Source organism: Grammomys surdaster, unplaced genomic scaffold, assembly GCF_004785775.1.
Source record: "Grammomys surdaster isolate TR1022 unplaced genomic scaffold, NIH_TR_1.0 225, whole genome shotgun sequence".
Taxonomy (NCBI): Eukaryota; Metazoa; Chordata; class Mammalia; order Rodentia; family Muridae; genus Grammomys; species Grammomys surdaster.
In genome coordinates, this window is record NW_021604670.1 from 1,301,764 (window position 1) to 1,320,029 (window position 18,266).

The 18,266-nt window shown below is 39.8% G+C and overlaps 2 protein-coding genes across 3 annotated transcripts in view; one reads left to right on the forward strand and one right to left on the reverse strand.

Moving 5' to 3' along the window:
• Ift74 (intraflagellar transport 74) overlaps positions 1-11,143 on the reverse strand; it is an 85,616-nt gene extending 74,473 nt beyond the window's left edge. Inside the window, exon 1 of the mRNA XM_028773303.1 lies at positions 11,055-11,143. The gene's annotated coding sequence lies outside the window, so the exon portion shown is untranslated. The remainder of the gene's footprint in view (positions 1-11,054) is intronic.
• A 49-nt stretch (positions 11,144-11,192) lies between these two features.
• Positions 11,193-18,266, forward strand: part of Plaa (phospholipase A2 activating protein) — a 32,466-nt gene continuing 25,392 nt past the window's right edge. Inside the window, exon 1 of one of the 2 annotated variants that reach the window (XM_028773308.1) lies at positions 11,193-11,532. In XM_028773308.1, coding sequence (XP_028629141.1) covers positions 11,384-11,532 — 149 coding nt within the window. In that variant the 5' untranslated portion in view covers positions 11,193-11,383. The remainder of the gene's footprint in view (positions 11,533-18,266) is intronic. The other variant, XM_028773309.1, reaches the window with a different exon arrangement.

The following is an 18,266-nucleotide window of genomic DNA, read 5'->3' on the forward strand; positions in this document are numbered from 1 at the left end:
AAATCCTCCTGCCTCTGCCTCCCAAGTGCTGGGATTAAAGGCGTGCGCCACCACTGCCCGGCAATTTCTCTAGTCTTATAAAAACATAAATTTTCTGGGTACTGAAGTAGCAAGAATCATTTTTACACTCCAAGAGAATCCTGTAATGAGAATTCTGGAATCACGGTGGTTTCTTTTTAAAATACAGAAATATAAGAATCTGTTTTCATTGTAATCCAAGCTATGGGATGTGGACTGCTACGGATTGTCCACAGCAGCAGACTGTGATTTGCCTCATGCTCTAGCAGCGGCATGATTCTGCCAGCTGTAGATGTTTCTGCAAGTTTGTAACATTTGGGATTCTGGGGACTTTTCCTAGAGTATATCAATGCTAGGACCTGGAGAGGTAGGGTGGGTTCTTGGTTGGTCATTGTATGTTAAGTAGTCATGGGCAAAGAAGAAACAATGAGAAGAAAAAAATTACATAGCCTGACAGCAAAGATCAAACTTGCGCCTAATCAACAGGAAGCAGCTTAACAATAATGTCGCCCCTTTCTGACCCCTGACTTTATTAGGGGATCTCTTTCCTTTGCTCTCTGTCCCCTTTTCTCTCTTATCCAGTGACAGGGGGTTGAAAATGTAGAAGAAAAAAGGGTGGACAAAGGTGAAAGAAAGAAGAACACAGAAAGTAGCAAAGACAAGCTACAAAATCCAACATACATTATTTCCTTGAGGCAGTGATTTTGAAAGTTGGGCTTTCTTTTTAATTCTATTAGGCATGACTAGTCACTGATTATATTTTATAGTGACTAATTTTAAAGTTTTTTTGCTTGGTTGGCTTTGGGGGCAGGATTTTAGAACCTGAGATTTTTTTCCCACTTTATTTTATTTAAAACTGTTTTTAGATCATTCCAATATAATGCTATTTAATATGTAAACTGGGTTGTCATACATATGGTATGTTTCTTCAAAAAATTAAGTCAAAGAGAAAACACCATGTCTCAATTACAAAAAAACAAGGGTTCAATATTTTTGTATCCTTATTCCTTAGTATGCGAGCATCAAATTGGTATATTATTAGATTTTTATGGCATTAGAATGATTGGTTTTAAAAATTGTTTAAATTGGTGACTTGCATTTCAGAAAAAAAATTCCAAATGAATTTTGGCTTGAATTAAGACAGATTTTCTAGGAGGGCCCTTAACATATTTCTACCATTTTATATAATGTGTTTATGCAAAAAGTTATTCTCTTTGCATAATGTTAAAGACTTATAAAATCAAAATATTGAAATTAAAGATATTGTAAATCCTGAGTTAGGTTCCCAGCATCCTTATCCAAAGACTCAAAACTTCCTGGTACTCTACGCCAGGGGATCTGACTCCCTCTTCTGGATTCCACTGGCACTGCACTTATGCACGCACACGCGCGCGCGCGCGCGCGCGCACACACACACACACACACACACACACACACAATTAAAAAGAAAATAAATCTTACAGCATTATTCATTTGAGCAGTATTTGTTATAGGAAAATAGATGAAAGCACTGCAGGGGTTCCTGCAAGTTCTACTGCTGGCAAGAACATAATCCTTGTGAAGGAAGAAATCTTGGTTCAACTTGACTTAGTCAAGATGGATCAAACTTTTAGAGAGTCTAATGCCAGGCAGTTTATTATAAACATATTTAAACACGGAACAATTTGAAATAAAAGTTTCCAGGCAACAATCATTCCAATTCCAGTTGTACTATAAAGTTTAATGAGTGACTATATAGGAACTCCTTTGCATAATACATATGACCAGGAAGATGGGTTCTATAGGTTAAAGGCCTAGGATCTCTGGTGTGATCTCTGACCAAGACAGCATAGACGTCTGCAGGCTATGAAGTATTTGTGACATCTCCCCTAAGGATGAGTTCTGTTAACTGAGAGCTAAAGATAAAAATCTAGAAAGTTCCTGGGATAAACATTCAGGGGATTTCAGTGAGGTCAGGCTCTATAGGTAGCAGGGGTCACCAAGTCATTAACAACGTCCACTCCCAGCCTTTGCTAAGGACCAGGTTCCTGAAAGAAGGGACATCAGGGATCAGAGAAACAAATGAGTTGAAGTCAAATCATGAGTCAAAGCTGGTGGCCTGTGCTCCTCTGGAGACAGCTTTCCAGCCTGCTTTCTCCCCTTCCTTCCTTCCTTCCTTCCTTCCTTCCTTCCTTCCTTCCTTCCTTTCTTTTTCTTCTCCCTCTCTCCCTCCTTCTCTCTCTCTCTCTCTCTCTCTCTCTCTCTCTCTCTGATTTGCTTTTTCTTGAGATCTCTAGACAGCTCTCTTTGTTAGTGTGTGTATGTGTGTTCTGCTTGAGACAGTTCCCCAAATATTCTAAAAAAAAAAAAAAAAAAATTCTTTGGATAGCTTTTCTCATGCAGATTATCAGTCCAGCCTTTTATTTTACATATCAATCTAGTAATTTACTTCAGGCTTCCTTTTGATTATCCTAAGAATAGGCATCTGGTGACAGCAAGCAAATATTTTCTTTCAACATTGCAAAAGAATTGAAAGATCTGTTTAATAAGATAGCTGGGTGAGAACCCCTCCAGAAATTACCATTTCTACAATGCAAGGCCTGGAATTTCTTTGTGTCTCAGGCTGACCTTTATTTAACTCAGGAATCTGCCTGCTCATAGTGTAGCTACCTCTGTTCCTTTAGATTTGTAAAGCTCCTCATAATTCATATTGCATCCTTATATTTTTGCATAGCTGAGAAATTATACATTTTAAAACTCATGTTTTTAGAGTTCTTTTCCACAGCCTTAAGGGCTGTCCTGAAGGTCCCAGCATTTACCATTTTCTAAAACATTAGCCAAGTCAAGCCTCCCAGACTCTGATTATCATGCAGTCATCAATGTTAACAGAAAGAACATTCCTTAAAGGAAGAATATAAAATAAAGAACAAACAAGCTTTTTGCCCATGGCAGCCATCGACACTCAAGGAGACCCATTCCCACTGGCCCTGTCCCCGGGGCAGGAATCAAGTCATTCTGTCCCCACCCAGGCCATGCCAGACTCAACAAGCCTTCTAGGTGGAAAACAGGTATTTCCTTCTTTCAAGAGCTAACCCTATGTAATTAACATTTATGGTTTACCTAGTGATCCATGAGGGCAAAAGACCTTTGTGTCTCCAACAAGACAGTCCTCACATAGTATAGATTATTTTACCATTTAAAAAGAGTGACCTTGAGCTTTAAGTATACCTTTGAGTATTGATGTTGTAAGGATAAACTAGAAGCCTACATTTAACAAGATTAAATTACGATGAAGACATGTGAGATTCACCAGGAAAGCGGAAGGAGCATCACAGAGCTTTCCTATCTGAAAACAAAACAAAACAAAACAAAACCAAAAACAAATACAGTGAAACGATAGAGAAAATGAGACCATCAAGAGTCCTTGAATTGTTATGTTGCAGAAACTACAAAGGCACACCTCTATAAATCGGGGAACATCAGCACACTTCTAATTTGCTCTCCTGGATTCTCACTTGTATTTACTTGTATATAAGGCATCAATGAGTGTTAGTCATTGACACTATTTTCTTTAGCATCACATTCCCATTTTTCTGTAGTAAGTTGGGCCTACATGCTTTTAACCATTTGATTTAACAATTGTTTCTTTTATTAGCTCAATCTGTATAAGAACTGACTTTTTCTCCACATTTTTAAATCTATATTTTGTTAGTTATTTCGTTTTGGGAACAGAGCCTCTTGTAGCCCGGGCCAGTCTTGTACCTGCTATGTAGCTTCCAACCTTCAACCTGCAAGTGCTGAGATTTCTATGCCCAATTTTGGTTTTGTTCTGTTAATTTGTATAATCCCTAGATACTAAACACGATTGAGTAGATGAAAAGTTCTTTTCTTCCCCAACAACATGGAACTGTATTCACCATATATGGTTAAGGAAAGGGAAAGAAGTGTTCACAGCAAGCATGTTCTTGCATATAAATAAATAATCTTTGGGAAGCATACAGGAAAGCAGTAGTAATTGTTGCCTCTAGAGAAGAAAACTGGGTGGTGAAGGCTTGAAGAGCTGCACCTTATCCTTTGAGGTTTTGGATTTCAGCGCAAACAATGTATTATTATTTTTTGTGTCAAAGACTGTAATTAATTTTCACATTTATGAAATGAATTAAACAAATTGCTGGACAATGTTTTCAAAGCATATGAAACTATATGAGCTTCTCAATGTAAACATTGAGAAAAACATGCTGTCAGCTTCAGGAAAGTATCTTTGTTCTCTTTGAGCACCAAGCTTGAAAACAGCTATTATCTTATGCAACATCATGTAAAAGAGTGTTGAACTGTATTTGCTTTAGAAGCTCTTTCTTGGCCGGGCAGTGGTGGCACACGCCTTTAATCCCAGCACTTGGGAGGCAGAGGCAGGAGGATTCCTGAGTTTGAGGCCACTCTGGTCTACAGAGTGAGTTCCAGGACAGCCCAGGCTATACAGAGAAACCCTGTCTCAAAAATCCAAATAAATAAATAAAAGCTCTTTCTTATTCTACATTGCTGGTAAGCACAAGACAATGAGCTGTATAGATTTCATGATGCACCCTGCGTCAGTAACTCCACATCATATAAAACAGTACTTTTCAGGCTGGGTCATGTGCTGAGTGGCTCCATTTTATAGGATGGCAATTTGCTTCATTTTGAGAGTAAATGCTGAGGCAGAATGACTCCCTGTTTTATCTGTGCAAGTGAACACTTACCATCTGTCTAACACAAAGTACAAGACTCAGGCAGATGTAATCAAGTAGAACATGAGTTTCTTAAACAGAGCATACAGATGTACATGGCCATATCAAAACCGCATCAGAAATCCAGACCCATGAGCTTAATGACTACATTATACTAACAGGGGATATATAACCTTTCATTAGGATCATATATAAGTGGTACAGGGGTACTAAGAAAATCCTACTACATAGAATTGAAATAAAAGAATATATGATTACAATGGTCATGACTATGAATGAAATTAGTGGTACTTGGCAACAAAAGCTAACAAGTTTTATTGATATTCAATAAATTCTGAGAACACAGAGCAATACAAGTGTGTCAACTTATATTTCTGATAAGCTACTAATTTTTTTAGGGAAACAGATTTCTAGTTAAAATATTTGTTTTAGAACCCTTGATTATGACATTGTGAATTTGTCAATTTCCACAAAGAAAGGAAAAATAAAACTTTCTTTTGATGTTCCTGCAATTAAACATAAAAATACGTGGACAACTGTAATGATAACCCTTCCAAATACTTTTCCTTCTTTCTTCAAATTCAGGCCTCCTTTTTCATTAACTGCTGGTGTGCCTGTGTGTGCCTCTATGTGTGTGTGTGTGTGCCGGTATATGTGTGTGTGTTCCTAAATACATAAACACAACCTACTCAATCTATATGATGTTACTTGTATGTATATTTCAGGAATGACCACTTGCTATCAGCTAACCAACTGGTGTGCCCGTCCCTAGAGAAGACCTTTTCTCCCACTACCTGCGTTCCTTAGTTGCCTATAGCTCTCAGTTAAGGCCTTGAGGGCTTTCCCTGTCTACATTAGCAGGGCTGTTGTAGTTGTCCTTGTTCAGCTCATTACTAACTGTTTTTAAAGCCAAAGCTGAGGCCAGAGAGACTGCTCTGCTGGTAAAGGTACCTGCTACCAAGCCTGACGTCCTGAATTGAATCTCTGGTCCCCATGTAATAGAAGGACAACTCCTACTACTTGTCCTTTGACCTCCACATGAGCACCATGGCACAAGTAGATGGTGGGTGTGCATGCACATATAACAAAGCATTTTTTAAAGAGATGAAGTCCATTTTATCTCTCTCTTTCTGTTCCAAGGGACTTGGACTTTTAACAATTACTCTTTTGGGGGAAGTATTCTTAGCCTCAAGTTTTAAAGAACTGTGAATACAAGATTCCTACCATTTTACCATCGTGTACACTTTTAACATTTTATTTCATGTGTATACACATGGTTTCTAACTATTAATAGTTCAACCTTGGTGGTTTTGAGTATATGGTAGTGTAGAGGTGGTGTGTACTTGGTAGAAGCCACAGTTCACATGTGGTATTTTGGTTTTTTTTCATGGACTGGTGGGATATGATATGCTATAGTGTTGGAATACTGAAATGCAGCAAGCTGCAGATCCCAGCCAGCCACGGTGGATCACAAATGTATAATTGTTCTGAGTGTGATTAATCAACAGACTATAGGAACTATTCAACTTTTCCTTATCAAATACAATTTGTGCCAAGAGCTTTTGCTCAGCAGCGGGCTAATATAAATGTTCTAAGTATATCTAAGGTAGACTAGGCTAACAATAATACTTGATAGCTCGATTTAATGTTAAATGCATTTTTTGAAAGTTTTAGTTACTATGAGTAGTGTGTGTGTGAGTGTGTGTGTGTGTGTGCGTGTGTGCTTGCAGAGGTGTACACATCAATGTGTGTGTATATCAGAGGATGACTTTGTGGAGTCAGTTCTTCTCTACCACCTTTACGGAGGTTCTGGGGATCAAATGTAGGAGTCAGATGGCAAGCGTCTCTACTTGCTGAGCTATCTCTCTGGCTTCTTAAATACATGTTTGCTTACGACATTTGCAACTTGTGGGAAAGCAGCTCCTTTATAAGCTGAGGATCACCTATATTTTGATATCTTAATCCAAGCATTTGGCACTTTAGCCAAAGAAGTTAAAATTCTTTGAGACCTAAGAGAACACTTTTCCTAAAAATGTTCTTTTAAAATATTCTGCAATTTGATTTGAAGTATAGTACATTGATAAATTAAAGCCACCTTAAAATTGAGGTCCTTCGGAACTTCCTGCACTTTCCCCCACCTCCAATGCAGGAAGAAACTTTCAGCAAAGTTACCTTTCAACCTGATCAGAGCAGCCAAGAGGAACAGAAAGCCTGAGTCTTTCTACTGAAAAATCTCATTAACCAGAGAAAACTAAACTCATATTGCAGGAAAAAAGCCTGTCAGCATAGCTGGACATATTTTTGTCACAAACAACTATCCCTTTGAGAATCACTCAGACTGAGGTTTGTCCTTTGGGTCAGCCAGACTTTGTCCCAGCATTGGATGCTTTTCAAACTTACTGACTTTTTACAAATCTGCTTAGAGCCACTTAATATTTTCTGTAACTCCAAATACCTTTTCCCTTTAGACATGAAGAGGGTTGGAAATATAGCTTAGTAGGTGCTTACCATGCTCATGTGAACCCTGGGTTCAGCTTCTAGAAAGATAAACAAAAACTCAATACACCTATACATACGAGGTATATCAACATCTATCATGCATGACCAACATGTGCCCGTGGGCCACAGGATAGCTTCTAATGTGTCCCAATAGATTTGAAGATGGCAGTGCCATATAGCAATGTCAAAACATTGTCCACTCATGAATCATTTAGGGGTCATGAGCAGTTGTACTATGTGATTGCTTCTGTATATGCAATCCATATACCTTTTATCATATTTGATTTTGTCAGTTTATGCTAGCAAACAAAGAGGAGGCTAGAGTTTCCTATTTATATTCTATTATCATAATTTCATACCCATGTACATGCCAATGATACACCAAATGTCATTACTAATTGCTAAAATTCCTTGTACTTAGTTTGGCAAAATTTGTCCTAAGTTACCCACTTTGGGCCATACTGACCCCAACTTTATTTCCATATCTTTTACATTAGTTTTTCAATAATGAATTTGAGTTTTTGTTGTTTTTGAGACAAGGTCTCTCTATGTAGTCCTGGCTATCCTGGTACTCCCTATATAGACCAAGCAGGCCTCAAGCTCAGAAATTTGCCTCTCTCTGCCTCCTGAGTCCAGCTGAATTTAGCCTTTTTTTTTTAAACAAAGTCATACTAAAAACACCATACTGAGAACAAAAACTATAATATGTAACTTTATCTGTGTATTTTTATTTATTTATTTTGATTTTTGTGAAACAAGTTTTTTTTTTCTGTGTAGTTCTGGCTGTCCTGGAACTTGCTCTGTAGACCAGTTTAGCCTTAAACTCAGAGATTCACCTATCTCTTCCTCTCAAGTACTGGGATTTAAAATGTAAGACATCAAACCATGTTCTTCTTTTTTTTGAGACAGGGTCTCACTATGTAGACAAGATTGGTCTCAAACTCAGACATTCTCCTGCCTCTGCCCCAAGTGCTGGAATGAAGGTGTGTACTTGTAACACCATACCCAACCCTGCCTCATTCCCCTACACCCTCAAATTCCCACCCACTGGGGCGTCCAGCCTTCATGAGGCCAAGGACCTCTTCTCCCACCTATGCCTAACAGGGCCCTCCTCCTTTACATATGCAGCTGGAGCCATGGATCTCTCCCTATGTGCTCCCAGGCTGATTAGACCCTGGGAGCTCTGGTTGGTTGGTATTAGTGCTCTCCTCATGGGGCCGCAAACCCTTTCAGCTCCTATAGTCTTCAATCTAACTCCTTCATTGGAACCCCATGATCAGTTCAATAGTTAGCTGTGAGCATATGCCTCTGAATATGTCAGACTCTTGAAGACTTCTAAGGAGACATCTATAACAGGCTCCTGTCAGCATGCACTTCCTGACTTCCACATCAGCATCTACCTTTGGTGACTGCACATGGGATGGATAACCAGGTGAAATGGTCTCCAGACGGCCCCTCCTTCAGTTTCTGTTCCTTGTCTCCATATTTGCTCCCTTGAGTATTTTGTTACTCCTTCTAAGAAGGACCGAAACACCCCCACTTGGTCTTCCTTCTTCATGAGCTTCATGTGATCTGTGAGTTGAATCTTGGGTATTTCAAGATTTTGAGCTAATATCCAATAATCAGTGAGTGAATACCATGTGTGTTCTTTTGTGATTGGCTTACCTCACTCAGGATGATATTTTCTAGTTCCATCTATTTACCTAAGAATTTCTCAAATTGATTGTTTTTAATAGCTGAGTAATACTCCATTGTGTAAATGTACCACATTTTTTTGTATCCATTCCTCAGTTGAAGGACATCTGGGTTCTTTCCAGCTTCTGGCTATTATAAATAAGGTTGCTATGAACATAGTGGAGCATATGTCCTTGTTATATGTTAGAGCATCTTCTGGGTATATGCCCAGGGGTGGTATAGCTGGATCCTCAGGACATATAGCTATGTCCGATTTTCTGAGGAACCGCCAGACTGATTTCCAAAGTAGTTGCACCATCTTGCAGTCCCACCAACAATGGAGGAATGTTCCCCTTTCTCCACACCCTCGCCAGCATCTACTATCACCTGAGTTCTTAATCTTAGTCATTCTGACTGGTGTGAGATGGAATCTCAGGGTTGTTTTGATTTGCATTTCCCTGATGACTAAGGATGCTGAACATTTCTTTAGGTGCTTCTCGGCCATTTGAGTTTCCTCAGTTGAGAATTCTTTGTTAAGCTCTATACCCAGTTTTTAATAGGGCTATTTGGTTGTCTGAAGTCTAATTTCTTGAGTTCTTTGTATATTTTGGATAGTAGCCCTCTATTAGATGTAGGATTGGTAAAGATCTTATCCCAATTTGTTGGTTGCCGTTTTGTCCTATTGACAGTGTCCTTTGCCTTACAGAAACTTTGAAATTTTATGAAGTCCCATTTGTCAATTCTTGATCTTAGAGCATAAGCCATTGGTGTTCTGTTCAGGAACTTTCCCCCTGTGCCCAAGAATTCCAGGTTCTTCCCCACCTTCTCTTCAATTAGCTTCAGTGTATCTGGTTTTATGTGGAGGTCTTTTATCCACTTAGACTTGAGCCTTGTACAAGGAGATAAAAATGGATCGATTTGCATTCTTCTACATGTTGTTCTCCAGTTGAACCAGGGTGGTGTGTTTTCTTAAGATAGGAATTCTTCCTGTAGCCAGAATGTCCTAGAATTCAGTATATATGCTATGCTTCAATCTCATGATCCTCCTGCATCAGCCTCCCATAGCATTAGTTGTTTGTTTGTTTGTTTGTGTGTTTTAGGAACCTAGAAACACCAACTTCAAAGATGGTGTGTTCAGTTCAGAGAAAGATGACAAATTCAATATGGCTGAAGCAGACACACACCTAAGGAAAATGGCCTTAGTAAAATAAATTAGGGAAATGGGAAAGGCCTATATAACAGTGTAGTCTTAAGAACGAAAGCTATTGGGGTTACCAAACAAAGGGAATAATGCATTTCAGAGCTAAAGTCAAGAGAAATACACACACGCACGCTCGCGCGTGAGAGAGGAAATAGTGTTTTCAAGCTTAGAATGAGGTTTTTAAGAAGAGTGAAGAAAAATACACAAATTGGATTTGGCAACTTAATAAAGGCTTGTTGTGTGATGGATGCTATGCTACAGTACGGAAAGCTAACTTTACTACAATGTAGACTAATGTTCTCAATGCAATGTAGCGAGACATCTATCAACACCATCGGAGTTTGGCGAAAAATACGTATTCTCACCTGTAATTTCACCGCTCAGAGATTGGAGCAAGAGACCACGAGTTTGGGGCTAGCCCGAGATACAGTAATACCTTTTTAAATAATTAAAGGCATTTTCTGCCTCACCTTAGACCTTCTGAGGCAAACTTCGGGCAAACAGTTGTCACGTTAGGGAAGAATGGACTTGGACCACCGTATTTATTAGCAAAACCTGATACCATAGGTAAGAACATAGTGGTAGCGTGAGGTGAAGGCGAGTTGATTAAAAGTTCCCACTCTTTGGCTTCAGATTCAGTCATCTTAAATGAAAAGGCAATTAATTGATAAAAATCTTGGAAGACTCTCCAGAGCCATGCAGAAAATGGGTAAACAAATCGTGACGTAAGGGAAACAAGCAATTTCGCTCTACTACTCTGAGTAGTCAGGCTAAGAACCTAGATTTAAAACATCCGGATTCAGCGCGCCGGTGAGCCACCTGGGACGCACGGCATTGTGGGATTTGTAGTTCCTATTTACCCCCTTAAACTACTACAGATCTTCGGTTTTCTGAAATGGACAGGGTTCTAACATAACCCTAACCTCTGGCGACTACGCAGAATTTCCTAATCTCACCGTCTCTTCTTCGGGACACGATCCAGGGCGCAGAAGGGGAGAGAGTCTCGGTCCGTGATGCCTCAGCAGCCCGACGCACACACTCTGCGTCACTGCGGGCTGCGACGGATGATGAATTCCGGTGTGTAAATTAGGGTTGCTGTGTCACTCAGTCCGCTCGGCGCGCCCCTTCCTCCGCGGTCCTTCCGCACCGGCTGACTGGCTCTTCCGGTCTCCAGCGCCCCTCTCCTGCAGGCGGGTCTCGGGCCGCAGCCTGGCGCACGCCGGCTCGGGCCTGTGGAGGAGTCTCGCGCTGTGCCCCGGAGCCGGGCTCCGGATCCACGCTGGCCATGGCGAGCGGTGCCGCCAGATACCGGCTGAGCTGCTCGCTCCCGGGCCACGAACTGGACGTGAGGGGCCTGGTGTGCTGCCTCTACCCGCCGGGAGCCTTTGTGTCTGTGTCCCGGGATCGTACCACCCGCCTCTGGGCTCCAGATAGGTGAGCGCTGCTAGTCCTGCCGCCCTCGGGTGGACCGCAGGCTTCCAGACACGTGGGAGGAGTGACCCTCCTTCCCTGCCGTGTATCTCTCCCTCTTCCTGGTGTCCGCAACTGCTCCCGCCTTCCTTCCGATTCTGGAGCTTTGGCACTCCGAGCACTGTCAGCGAAACCGATAAGATAAGGGGAATGAGTGTGGGATTGGAGGACTTGGCTGCCTCTCTAACTTGACTACTAACGGGCGGCTTGACCTTGGATGAGCATCTTAAAACACCTTTCGGGGCTTCAGCTTTGGCAGATAATCCCTCCGGTTTCTTTTAGACTTTATTTAGTATTTATTGCTGCTCGCGCCCTCCCAGTTTCGGTGCTGTGAAAACATCTGGCTTGCCCCTCGGCTCCGATCTCAGGAGTTGCTCTCCAGTCAGCTCTCAGATTTAATTTTTGAAGACTATAATTCTCAGTAATTGCCTTGCAGAGAGTTTACACATGGTGTCCTCTCTTACTTGTCCAGGTTATAGTCTGTTTGGGGAGGAGAGGATGAACCTCTTCAAATGTTTATTGTTGTGTAGGAATGTCCTATTTTCTTGAGGAGGCAAAATTACCATTGCTCTGAAATTCTGCCTCCAATTCCCCACCCCCAACACCACCAAAAAAAAAAAAAGTTAACCAAAAAGTTATCCAGCTCAAATCAATATCAGAGGTTGCATTTAAAGCCCTGACTAGTCGAAAAATTTAAGACAGTAATCAGATTTCTGATTTGGGGAAGGTAAATTGACCTTAGTTGATGAGATACGATGACGTTGGGATTGTAGGAATATTACAGAGCAAACTGCTGTGTTGAATTGGATATGACCTCACATAGTCTCTTCCAACTATTAAGAGTCTAACATCCCAAACCACCAAATTATTGATGAAAGTTGTCTTTAAAACGGAGTTCTCTCTCTCTCTCTCTCTCATCTATATCTATATCTATATCTATATCTATATCTATATCTATATCTATATCTATATATCTCCATCCCCTGGGGAGAAAGACTTCACTGACAGGCGGACAGGTTCTCTTTGTTTACAGAACTTTCTTATATTCTCTTGGAGAATATAGAGATAGGCCAAAAAAGATATTAGTAGGAAGCTTTTTTTTTCCCTTCGGGGTATTCATCCAGTGTGTGTGTGTGTGTGTGTGTGTGTGTGTGTGTGTGTGTTGAAGCCAACACGTCTTATTAGATTGAGTAACCTGATCCTGAAAGGTGGAATGGGGGACTTTGAAATGGAAAAGCTGTATTTGGAGGGCTAGGTTCCAGAGTGGCAGAAGGTGAAAGTATGAAGTGAACACAGGTTCTGAAGACTAGCAGGAGCCAGGTTGTAGTGATTCTACTAAAAACACCTGAGTTGGGGGCTGGAGAGATGGCTCAGCAGTTAAGAGCACTGATTGCTCTTCCAGAGGTCGCAAGTTCAATTCCCAGCAACCACATGGTGGCTCACAACCATCTGTAATGGGATCTGATGCCCTCTTCTGGTATGTCTGAAAACAGCTACAGCGTACTCATACATAAAATAAATAAATAAATCTTTAAAAAGCACTTGAGTTTCAAGCAGGGAGTGGTTTGGTTTAATTCAGTTGTTAAGAACTTCTGTTTTGTCATTGGTAGAAAAGTCTAAAGGCAAAGCATGGAAGTAGATGCTTTTGTTGATGGGTTTTGCAGTGCAGCCAATGGACGATGGTAGAGGGTAGAATAGGAATATTAATAGAACAAACTGCTGTGTTGAATTGGATATGACCTCACATAGTCTCTTCCAACTATTAAGAGTCTAACATCCCAAACCACTTAGTAAAACTAGTAAACAACTTTATGTATTTGAGTATAGTTATTGATGAAAATTGTACCTTTAAATCGGAGTCCTCATTCTCATTAAGTCATCTTCAGAAATATTGGGGTATAGCATGTAGCTCACTGCTTAGCCTACATAAGACCCTGAATTCAGTGCTCAACAAATAAAATTAAATCCAGTAGAAGCCTATATCTAAGGACAAAAACATCGTGTTGAGGAGTATCTATTCTAAAGGATGCCTGTTTTAGTAGTTGAGTCCTGTCTGTAAACTGTGCATTCTGTACAGCTGTTGTAGGTCGACAGAGTGGAATAACTGGAGTCATTGTTTTCACCTAGGAACTTTACACTGAAATAATCTTCTATTTGAAAACTAGTTCTTCTTATTGATGTTTTTGTTCTTCAAATTTTCTTTATGCATTTTTCAACTAACAGTGATCAATACTTGCAACTAAGACTGCTGTCATTTCTAGCTCTTCAGGTTAGTGTCTCAGTCAGTAGATGACTGGCCTCTCCATCTCAGCAATAGTTTTTGTGACATAAAAGGAGTCTCCAGCTAGCACACTGACAGTTTTTATTTCATGGTATATTAATAAGTTCATGAAGGACTGTATCATATTGAGAATCAAGCAGTAAATGAAATTTGTTTTTCCATGTCCATTGTTGATATGATCCTGGATGATAGTAGTAAGTGAAGAGATGAACCAAGAATGGTGGGAGAATTTTAGGTAGAAACAGCTGGATTTTAGGATGGACTAAACAGCCAGAATCCACACACACACACAAAAAAAAAAAACAGAAGATACAGCTTAGCAGAAAAAACATTGTCTTATGAACTAGACCAGCCAGCATGCCATGGTTTCACCCTGCTTCAGACCTCTTTAAACTGGCATCACATTCCACTACTCTGTCACAAACTTCTGGGGTATGAGAGAGGGGGTATGGCCTCAGCACCTTTGTCTTTGTATTCATTGGCCTCTTGAAAGCTACCTGTATTTGAAGATATAATTTAAAATTTACAACCTTACATTTTACGTTTCTTGACTCTGCTAGGACAAAATTGACTTCTCCTTCTGGTTAATCCTGAGTACCTTGAGTCCTAAGTCAAGACGATTCTATTGGGCTAGTTGGGAAACCCAGTTTCTTTTCTGTCCCATCCCAGATTTCCTTTCCTTAGAGACAATGTTTTTTTCTAAATGCTCATTTTGCATTTTATTCCTATGTCATTGTAAATTGCAATGTTGCAATGTTTATGTGTTGATTTTTTTTAAAAGGAATTATCTGTTAGTTTCTGCTATGGAACATTTGAAATTAGTGCTACCTGTTTTCTGCCCACCCCCATCTCGTCTGTCTTTTTTATATGCTGACCTTTGCTTAGCTTGACTAAATCAGTGTTTGTAACTATTTTTCCCCCTCTGGTTTGGGTTTCCGGGTTTCCATTTTCTGAGTTTTCTATGTATTTATCTTAATTCTACTTCAAATTCTTTAAATCGACATTTAAAAATGTTAGATAATTTAAGGTTTCCTCTTCTAACAGTGAAAGCTTTCTCCCCTGTTACAAGAGCACAGGTAGTAGTCCTGGGTAACTTTACTGTCCCTTTCTGTAGACTGCTGGTGGAGAATTTCTGTTATTTTGGCAGTAACTTTCGCTTTCTTGGTTTTCTTCATCTTACCTTACTGGAGCACATCCTCTAGGCCCTTCCTGAATGTAATTTCTCAGTAACAAAGGTGTTTGTTTCAGACTTTTGGGATTGAAAACTTTTTTTTTTTTTTTTTTCTGGCTAGAATAGTGGCAGTTGTAGTGGTTACATGATTCTAATCCCGAAGTAATTTTCCATCCAGATATTGCCGAGTTGCTCCATTGCTTTTATTGATGTTAGGCTGTTGAAAAGTCTAAAGCCATTCTGATTTTTTACCTGTTCTCCTCCCTCCTCTCTCCCATGTGCACACTTTACAAGGAGTCTGATTTCATCCATTTTCCTGGATCATTTTTTGGCCTTTTAGTTTTAATAACCTCTGCCGAAAACTTTCTCAAATTAATTGGTTGGTTTCTTTCTCCATTTCTTTTCTGTCTTCTTTCTTAGAAACTTATTATTCAGATGTTGAGTTTGTTTGCTTTCAAGTGGGTTGACTTGAATTCATGTCCTGGTTCGAGGACAGTACCTTCCCATATCTATAGAGTTACAATGAGTACTGGCTTTTAATTTTTAAGTTACTTTCTCTTTGATGGTGTGCTTCCGCCAGAGAGTTTTGTTTTCCCACCTTACTGCTTGTTTTGGTCTTTGAGTTTCATGCTGGAAATTTTCTCTGGATATCTGTTACTCTGTATTATGTGCTCAGTTATGAGGATGAAGATCTAAGTAGCTTCTGGGAAGCTGTGTTCTTGGGTGGGGTATGCTGGCTGAAAACTTTACTAAAGTAGCACTATCTGGGGAGCTATTTTATTTTGCTGATCTGCCAACAGGATACTGGCCTGGTCTCTGGTGTTTTGTTTTTTATGATCTTGGGCTGCAATATAAATCCTTACACTCCAAGATTCAGTGATTCTTATGTGTCTGTGCTGCTCTGCCTCCCTCCTCTTCAAGACTTTCTAAATCAAAAGTTTCAGATTTTCAAGGGGTAGAAGAGGGTGGCTGTCGCCCTGCTCTGCCTCTGTCTCCCCAACCAATGCTTCTTAAGTATTTTGTCATTAAGAAGTACTTAATACTTACCTTGTAAAATATTGTGGTATAAACTTGGGAAGATACAAAGAAGAAAATGAGACCAAATTGTGGAACTAAGAACCTAATAGATCACTGTAAATAACCCAAATAAACAACTATGCTAGAACTGCTAAAGGATACACATAGTTTTACATAATACAGATTGCTGATGCTGGGAGTAGTAATGCTGCATGGCCACAGAGAATGATGCATTTGAGCTAAGCTTGGACTCTGTTGTACCACTGCTTCAAAACACGCATAAACAGAGTCTTCGCTGGTATTTGAGCCATTTCTCCTGCCCCAGACACATTTTAAAAAATGTTTGATCTTAACTTTCTCCAAACTTATTAATAAAATTATTTAAAATCACATCTTAAAAATCCCGTTAAAGTAGATAAACTAAAATTACCTACTACCAAATAGCTCAGAAGAACTTTTTCTATGATAACTTCTGACTGATTCTAAAATCTTTCTTACAAAGGTCTGGTTTTTTAGTGCTATTTTAAGAGATTTCTAGTTGGCTTACTGTACTGTTCAATCTCTCTGTTTTCTTGATTTTTTAAATTTGGACTTGCTGGAGACTGGACCCTCGGCCTTACCGGGGCAGACAATGTTCTGCTGCTGAACTGTACCCCAGACCCTTGGCTTATTGTCTGTGTTGTCATCCTGTTATTGAGTGGGATATCGAGGTTGTAACTGTGCTTTCAGTCTGTCAGTTTTCACTTGCTGTATTTTGATGATCATATTAGGCACATAACTGTATAGTTATTGAATGTTATTGCTGTATTTATTGTTTTTTGGTTTTAATTTCTTGGTACAAGGTTTTGCCATGTAACCTAGGTTGACCTAGCGTACAATTTGCTGGGATCACAGGCAAATGTCAGCATACCTGGCATGCAATTTTATTAATGCATGCAATTTTATTAATATGTAATAATATATTTGACTTGGTACCTGTTTTTAACTAAAGACAATTGGTTTGATATTTATATAGCTCCCCCTTGCTCTTTTTTTGTTACTGTTTACATGGAATATCTTTTTTCCAGTGTATTTGTGTTTGAGGAGCTAAACTGAAACTCTTGTGCATAGAGAGCACATACTTAGATCATGTTTTTAGGCACTCTGCCAGTCTGTCTTCTGATTAGAGCACTTACTCTATTGACATTTAAAGTGAATACATTTTATTATTGTTTTCTATATTAGAGGGTTTTTTATTATTTAGATCTTCTATTTAGTTGATTTTGGGGAGTAACTGAAAAACTCTGAAATTGTGTGTTTGTGTGTGTGTGTGTGTGTGTGTGTGTGTACATGTACAGCTTTTAGGAACTAATTCTCTCCTAACAGGCCTTGCGTGCAGGCCATTGAACTCAGGCCAGTCAGGCTTGTGAGCGAGCATCTTTCTTTACCTGAAGGCTGGCCTCAATCTGGAAATTCTGCCTTGGTCTCCCAAGTATTAAGATAATAGATAGGTTTGTGTACCTCTAGCCCAGATGAGGACTGTGTTTCTTTGCATAGCTCTGAATTCATTTCATCTGGAAAACACATACTTCTTGGAGGGCAAGTTTGATAGTATGAAATTGACTTGCTTTTGTCATCTGAAAATGTCTTCATTTACCTCCGTTTTTAACAAGAGTTGAATAAGACATAGCCTTATTTGTTGATGGACAGGTTTTGTTTGATGTGTGTGCTTGAGAGTGCAAGTGATAACACTTTGAGTACATTGGCCAAGTGCCACCTGCCTCTAGAAGTATTTGTGTAAGTGCAGAGGAAATTTTACAGAGCCTCTCATGTAAAATACTTACTCTCCCCACTGAGCCATGCCTTCAAAGGTATTGTTGTTTTGTTTTTTAATGGGAAATTTACCTACTAGCATTTTGTGAGTAAGGTTTGTGTGTATGTGTGTGTGTGTGTGTGTGTGTGTGTGTGTGTGTAAGCTAGATGTGGATGTCGATGATAATTTCTTTGATCGCTGTCCACATTTTTTGAGACAGTGTCTCCCACCGAATTGAACTCAGAACCTCAGGAAGAAGAGTCATTGCTCTTAACCAATGAGCCATCTCTCCAGCCCTGAGCTGTCTCTTAGGTTGCCTGTTTTAGATTGTTTTGACTAGTAGGCCTGCCATTTGGCTTTTTGGTCTTTTTAAGGAACCACTTCTAATAAATTTATTTTGTTCCTTTGAGTAGGTCAGAATTTGTTGATGGTTTGTT